At 30.3% G+C, this 7,335-nt stretch overlaps 1 protein-coding gene across 1 annotated transcript in view; it reads right to left on the reverse strand.

The window, feature by feature from the left end:
* Positions 1-233: 233 nt before the first annotated feature.
* LOC106470616 (pre-mRNA-splicing factor SPF27-like) overlaps positions 234-7,335 on the reverse strand; it is a gene marked incomplete at its 5' end in the record, with an annotated part of 13,643 nt that continues 6,541 nt past the window's right edge. Inside the window, 2 exons of the mRNA XM_013931179.2 lie at positions 234-488; positions 5,349-5,429. Coding sequence (XP_013786633.2) covers positions 371-488; positions 5,349-5,429 — 199 coding nt within the window. The remainder of the gene's footprint in view (positions 489-5,348; positions 5,430-7,335) is intronic.

Consider the following 7,335-nt stretch of genomic DNA (forward strand, 5'->3'; position numbering starts at 1 on the left):
AAAGAAAGTGTAGAGACTGTATGTCAGATGCACAGATTACAAGCTCATCTTAAGATGCTTCAACTATACACTACATGTATAATACTGGCTCATCAAGTATAACAGCATTAGTCTAAACTCTTGCTCATAGACTAAACCATTATTAAACGATAAGGTACAAAACCACACACAAAAGTCCCGAAAAACTCTCTTTGTGAGACAAAAAGTGACAAGAACTTAATACGTTAACAACATAATAAAAATCTTGTATTTTATTTCTTAAACATTTTCTTTTACAATTAAGATGCTTGAAACTTAAAAGTCAATGATATCGTATGATCAACATAACATTTTAACAGATACTTAGATTTCTTCTTGAAAAAAGGAACTCTTATTCCCTTTCTTTATTTTCAACAGCTTTATTACTTTTCTTCATGGAATCAATTTCTTTCTCAAGTTCTGCACATGCTCTTTCAATTTCGTAATTCTTACTGACCAGTCCTACCCAGCTAGAAAGACAATAAACTCATATTTCATAGTTGAATGTAATTCTTACTGACCAGTCCTACCCAGCTAGAAAGACAATAAACTTATATTTCATAGTTGAATGTAATTCTTACTGACCAGTCCTATCCAGCTAGAAAGACAATAAACTTATATTTCATAGTTGAATGTAATTCTTACTGACCAGTCCTACCCAGCTAGAAAGACAATAAACTTATATTTCATAGTTGAATGTAATTCTTACTGACTAGTCCTACCCAGCTAGAAAGACAATAAACTTATATTTCATAGTTGAATGTAATTCTTACTGACCAGTCCTACTCAGCTAGAAAGACAATAAACTTATATTTCATAGTTGAATGTTATTCTTACTGACCAGTCCTACCCAGCCAGAAAGACAATAAACTTATATCTCATAGTTGAATGTAATTCTTACATAAACAATGCTTTTCATTTACAATAACTTAAAATTTCATAATTCTTACCTTGAAAAGGAACAAACTTAACGATTTCAAAAGTAACAGCATTGCTAAGCACAACTGCAAATGCTTGACTGGAGTAAGGTTTTATATCAAACTGATCCTTGATTCAACTAACTAGTAAAGCTATATATCCTGTTGATATACATAAGAAAAGTACTTGTATTCTGATTGGATGGAGTACAGTTTTTATATATAGCTGTTCCTTCAATCAGCTGACTAGGGAGGAAGCTATGTATTCTGTTGTTAAACAATCGTATCCCTCTTCATATCTGCTTCAGAATTTCATCCTCAAATGCCACTACTTATGAAATATGTAATAGGAGAATCCATCTGGCCTAAACCTGTCACAACTAATGCTGTGCTACCAATAACTACAGAACCTTTCTGGATTACTTCAGTTATATCAGTGTCTAATTCAGTTCCCGAATTAAGCTAGTCAGTTCAACAAAATTGCACCTGTATCTATATTTTATACATACTACTTACATTATAGCATTCATTCACATATCTGAACTCATCTCATTTAATAAACTCAGAATTTTAATCCCTGGTTGTAGCATTATGTTCCTGTTCTACACATTATCTTAGAATTCAATCCTCTCAATGGTTGTTTTGAAATGTATGTAACTGAGAACAAAGTCACTTTCTCTGGTGTCTAACTATACAGCTTATATACTTATAAATTAATATATCTATTCAAACTTAAGTAACCACTTTTATTAGTTTATAGAAATGGAAAGTACCCAAACCTTTTTTTTTCTTCAATTAATATTAATTCAAAACGCTTAATTTTGCACAACTATTTTTATGTTATTCTTACAGATTTTGTTATTCATGGTATCATGCACCCACAAAAACAAGATGTAATTAATGCATGCTATCTAAATTGCACAATGGCTCTTTAGATCTATACTGATATTGACAATGAACATGAAGGTTTAATATATTGTATCATTGCAAGGGTATTTTATGCTAGTGGAAAATATAATACCTAAACATGCCATAGGAAGCAATGAGTACATAAATTTAAATCTTTGGTAAAATTACAATTTTATGTTTTTTATAACTTTAAGCTTTTGGATCCTTGGCTAGCAATCTTCTACATATTGATTTTATATTGTTCTCAGTGGAATGACTAGCAGTATTGTAAACAGCACAGCAAGCACCCTCTAGTGGGGATACAAAGAACAAGAAAGTTAAAGTATTCAATTGTCACAGTTATTTCAAACCTCAATTATTAAAATTAATTTTACAAAAAAGAACATTAAAATATTACTTTTTAAATTTAGTAGATTAGGCTCCTAATCAAAATATTAAATGTAAAGAGCAAACTACATCAAAATAAAATCTAAAAATTATTAAATCTAGTGTTAAAAATATAAAACACAAAGCAAAACAGTTTCTAAAGTTTGAAACTTCATTATGTGGCAAAACTTTGATTAATCTGATCAATTTTTTATTGATATTCTGTGGTGGGCCACTGTTGTAAGTTATTACAGCAATGCTTTTCTTCCTATGTGTCTAGAATCTTGATATCAGTAAATCTGATGTTGTTTTACCATGAAGTACAGGTTTTGGAATTCGTCCTTTGTTGCTTGGAAATTATTTTTTGTGGGGATACTAAACAAAACCTGTTTGAATCTATTAAAATCGTTTTGTTAAAATGAATAATGGGACATAACCAGCTTTTCCCGACTGTAAAAATTTATATACAGTGTTTAGAGGAGACTGGTTTCTCAACATCGTCCTTTCACCCAAAAAACTGGCTGATGATGTCTGTGATCTCAGGATGAGCACATTTAGTTCACACTGATACTTTAAAAAAGAGGACTCCAGGGACTTGTTTGATATATTGGTCAAAAACACAAATGTATCATTAACATCTCCATGGACACACAAGATACACACAATAACATGTACTCAAGTTTCACACCCAACCCAACTAACAAGTGAAAAAAAAAAATTATCCTTTAAATTTGGCAACAAACTGAAACTGAAACCAACAATGCTACTAAAAGAACAATCAAATAAGTAAGTACTATTTGTACTATTTAGCTTCAAAATATTGGCAAAAAAATAAGAATTTTAAATAGTTTTAGCATAAAATTTTTTTAAGAACATTCTCTCCTTTCATCAAAATATCTTATCCAAACTCAAATCCTCTATATCAAAACAAACAAACAGTACATGATGTGAACTTGTGTTCGATACCCGTGCACAGTAATTAAGGAAGATTACATACCTTATTTGTGTAATTACTGTGCACACAAAGAAGGTATGTAATCTTCCTTAATTACTGTGCTATGTAATCTTCCTTCACTGTTTGTGTGCATAGTAATTAAGGAAGATTACATACATTGTTTGTGTGCACCATAATTTTGAGACTTCTAATAGAGTATTTGATCTTAGAAAAGTACTTACAACATTAACATTATCCAATTTAGAATATGAATATTCCCATTCCTGGTCAATCAGGGCTCTAACAGCAGTATACAAAGAAAAGTATGTCAACATGTTCAAATCTGGATAGACCAAGGCCTTCAGACTCTGTAGCTATCAGTTCAGTGAAATTTTCACTTTTTATTGCTTACAAATAATACAACAGTAAACATAAAATAGAATTTATGACAAGTTATGGGAAAAGCATCACATGAGACCTTTACTTTATTGTTTATATTTCATAAAGAAAGAAGCTTTCTCACTAATACTGACAGCTTAGCTTTGGGATATATACATGTGAGAAATTTCACGGAAAGTTACAAGGCCATATAGGGGTAGCAGAAAATGTAAAAATGGGCAGTTTGGAATCAAGAAGTGTCACGCGATACAAAAAGTGAAGCTTGATAATTTATATAAATCATTATAAAATTGATTAATTAAAATATATATATTAAAATTTGAATTATAAACTATGAATTAATGCCAAGTTTATTGACATACATTGTTAATAAGTTAGGTTAATTACAAGATCGTGACATGCACACTTTGACCTAACTGTTGAGATAGGGTTAAAACTTTGAGGTTTACACATTTTTCATGTGCCATTTATTTCCTGGGAGCCACGAGAGCATGCTGGGAATAACATGACTGGTGTAGCACTGTCTTATGGTTAGATGCCATCCAGTTATAGTACACACTATCAACTATATTCTTATGCAGTTCATTTTCATACAAAAGGGGGAGAGCACTCTCATAATGTTTGTATTTTATACCCATTTCTTTCATTTTACACATTCATCTTTAATAATTCAATTTCCACAAAAAAATCTAAGTGTCGGATTTAAAAAAACATTTTGATGTATTTTGTTCTTTAATTTTCACCAACTTTTAGTACAGGTTTTCATCATTGCTCTTTTAAATTAATTTCAAAAAGTACAATTTTTACAGAATCTAAAAATGTAATATTTTATTTTTGTTTATTTCTCCACTAAAAGTTGTCTCTCATATTTTTACTGTTGTTGAGAGAGACACCAGACAAAACATTCCACTGAGAACAACTACAGCATTCCCCACAGAAGGCTATGGCAAAAGCTTGTATTTAAAAATAATACTGACTTTACTATTGATCTTCTGTGTAGATTTGTGATATTCTCAACCAAACTAGTTAAATAATATAATTCTTACTTTAATCAACTAGAAGAAAAGATAAATTTCTTAGTTCTTATCAACTGCTCCTACATATCAGAAAAATTAAAATCAAGTTCATAAAACTTTCCAGACCTATCAGCTGGAAATATAGATAAATTTCATAATTATTACTGACCACTTCTATTCAGTTGCAGAGTGTGAAATGCCTAACTGATAAGTGAAATGCTTATAATTACTACTTTAGCAATAATCTAAATTCTATATACATTTCATATTCAAATGCCCATAGCCCTGCAGTAAGCTTCAATACTAGTGGTGGACAGAGCATAGATAACCCACTGTGTAGGTTTATGCTTAACAAACAACTTCAAAATGAAGAAAAAAAAAACATTGATAATGTTTGAAGAAAATGTTCACGGTTCCAAAAGACAAAACATTTTTTTAAATCAGTCAGATTAACTATTTAAATATTTTAATCCAATTTATTTTTAAATCTGAAGAATACCATTCGTAATGATAACAGTGAAAAGAACATTTGAAAATAACTTCAAACAACACATTTGAAAATAACTTAAAACTTGTTTGTTTGAGAACAAAGCCAAATTAGGTTATCTCCAATGTTCACAGCTGGGAATCAAACCCCAAATTTGAGCATTGTAAGTTCATAGATTTACCACCGTCCCACTGGAGAACAACTTAAAGCCTGAGAATATCTTCCTAAACAACAAATACTTTAAAGGTGTTGATGATATCAGTTAACAATTTATTTATCATTCAAACAAATAAAACTATTACCTTGCATCAAGATTTCTTAGTTTTTCCCCAGCCGCTTTCTGACTAGATTTACGTTCCCAGTTTACTTCTTGAATTTGTTTCCTATGGGAAAATTAAACAAATCCATTGATTCTCACCTTTAAAGGTTTATATATGAGTCCTTACAAAAGTCCTTGGTTAGCATTTTTAGACAGATTTTCTGTTAGAAGTTGCTTAGAACCTATTTATATCTACATTTTTACTATTCCTTGTTTTCTTACAGTTATGGATAGAGCCTAAAATTAAACAAGTTCAAAAGTAGCCATTAAATTGTTATTTTCATACTTTTAACATTTTGGATAAACTTAGTAGCATTTGTAACTACAACAATAAAATATACAAATGTAAAAAAAAAAAAATCAGTATTGGCAGCTATATCATGTGAAATTTACAATTCCTAATCTTTGTGAGTATAAGTTTTATTGTTATTGCTTTCCCTTACATATCATCAGTACTAGAGTTGATCTTTAGCTAGAAAACAAAATTATGTTACAATTCCTAATCTTTGTGAGTATAAGTTCTATTGTTATTGCTTTCCCTTACATATCATCAGTACTAGGGTTGATCTTTAGCTAGAAAACAAAATGATGTTACAATTCCTAATCTTTGTGAGTATAAGTTTTATTGTTATTGCTTTCCCTTACATATCATCAGTACTAGGGTTGATCTTTAGCTAGAAAACAAAATTATGTTACAATTCCTAATCTTTGTGAGTATAAGTTTTATTGTTATTGCTTTCCCTTACATATCATCAGTACTAGAGTTGATCTTAAGCTAGAAAACAAAATTATGTTACAATTCCTAATTCAAATAAAATGTTATTACAGTGGAACACAAAAAGTGAGTAGTAGTATGTTTTTTTCCAAATCTTTAACTTGTGTCCTCTTGTCTTATTAAGTGAAGCATCAAAAATCAGATGGATGATAATTTTACAGACTCACATCAATAAAATCATCACTTACTCTTCTTTTCTCAAGAGCAATTTTATTTTATTTTTTAAATAGATCTTAACACATCTCTGGAATGATCCTAGTAACACTCTTCAAACCCTTTCCAATAAGTCAACATCATTTCTTAGAAAAGGAGACCAAAACTGTACACAGTATCAAGTAAGGCCTAACTAGTGATTTGTACAGAGGGATAATTACCTTTTCTGACCTGTAATCAATCTATCTATAAGTACATCCTAAAATTTTCTTGACTTTACTACTAGTAACAGAGCACTGTTTTGATGATTTTAGTGACTGACACACCAAGATACAATCCTTTTCTTCAGTCATGCTATTTAGTGGGCCTACATCTATATTAAATGTGCAATACAAATTAAGACAAGCAAATGCATTATCTTGCACTTATTGTAATTAAAGGTTATCTACCGATTATTTGTCCAACTTACCGCTTTATCAAAGTTATTTTGTAATACCTAAACATCCTCAATATAGCTAGAAGTATCTACGAGTTTACCATCATCAGCTAATGTTTACTCATTTTGTTCCTATTAGTAATATTAAATGTGAATAAGAAAAAACAAAGGCTCAAGCACTGACCCCTGAAGTATTCTACTAGTAACAAGGTCCTCTCTGTCTGATCAACTGCATTAATACCTGATTTTCTCCGATTCAATCATCTACAATTCAATTAAAGTCATTTACCAAGAAAAATAATCTTTTGTGTGGCACCTTATCAATAAAAGTACACTAAGTACACACTCTTTTGTTTGCCCAGATAATACCAATTTCCGTAAATGAATCCAAGAATTGCCGAATAAAATGACTATCCATAAAATTTCACATACTCATGTCCCAAGGGCCGGTTATATTAGTACTACCATCTATATCTATATGTATTATCTCTATATGTATTAGTACTACCATCTATCTCTATATGTATTATCTCTATATGTATTAGTACTACCATCTATCTCTATATGTATTATCTCTGTTGTATTAGTAATACCATCTATCTCTAT

This window comes from Limulus polyphemus, unplaced genomic scaffold, assembly GCF_000517525.1.
Source record: "Limulus polyphemus unplaced genomic scaffold, Limulus_polyphemus-2.1.2 Scaffold4116, whole genome shotgun sequence".
Classification (NCBI taxonomy): Eukaryota; Metazoa; Arthropoda; class Merostomata; order Xiphosura; family Limulidae; genus Limulus; species Limulus polyphemus.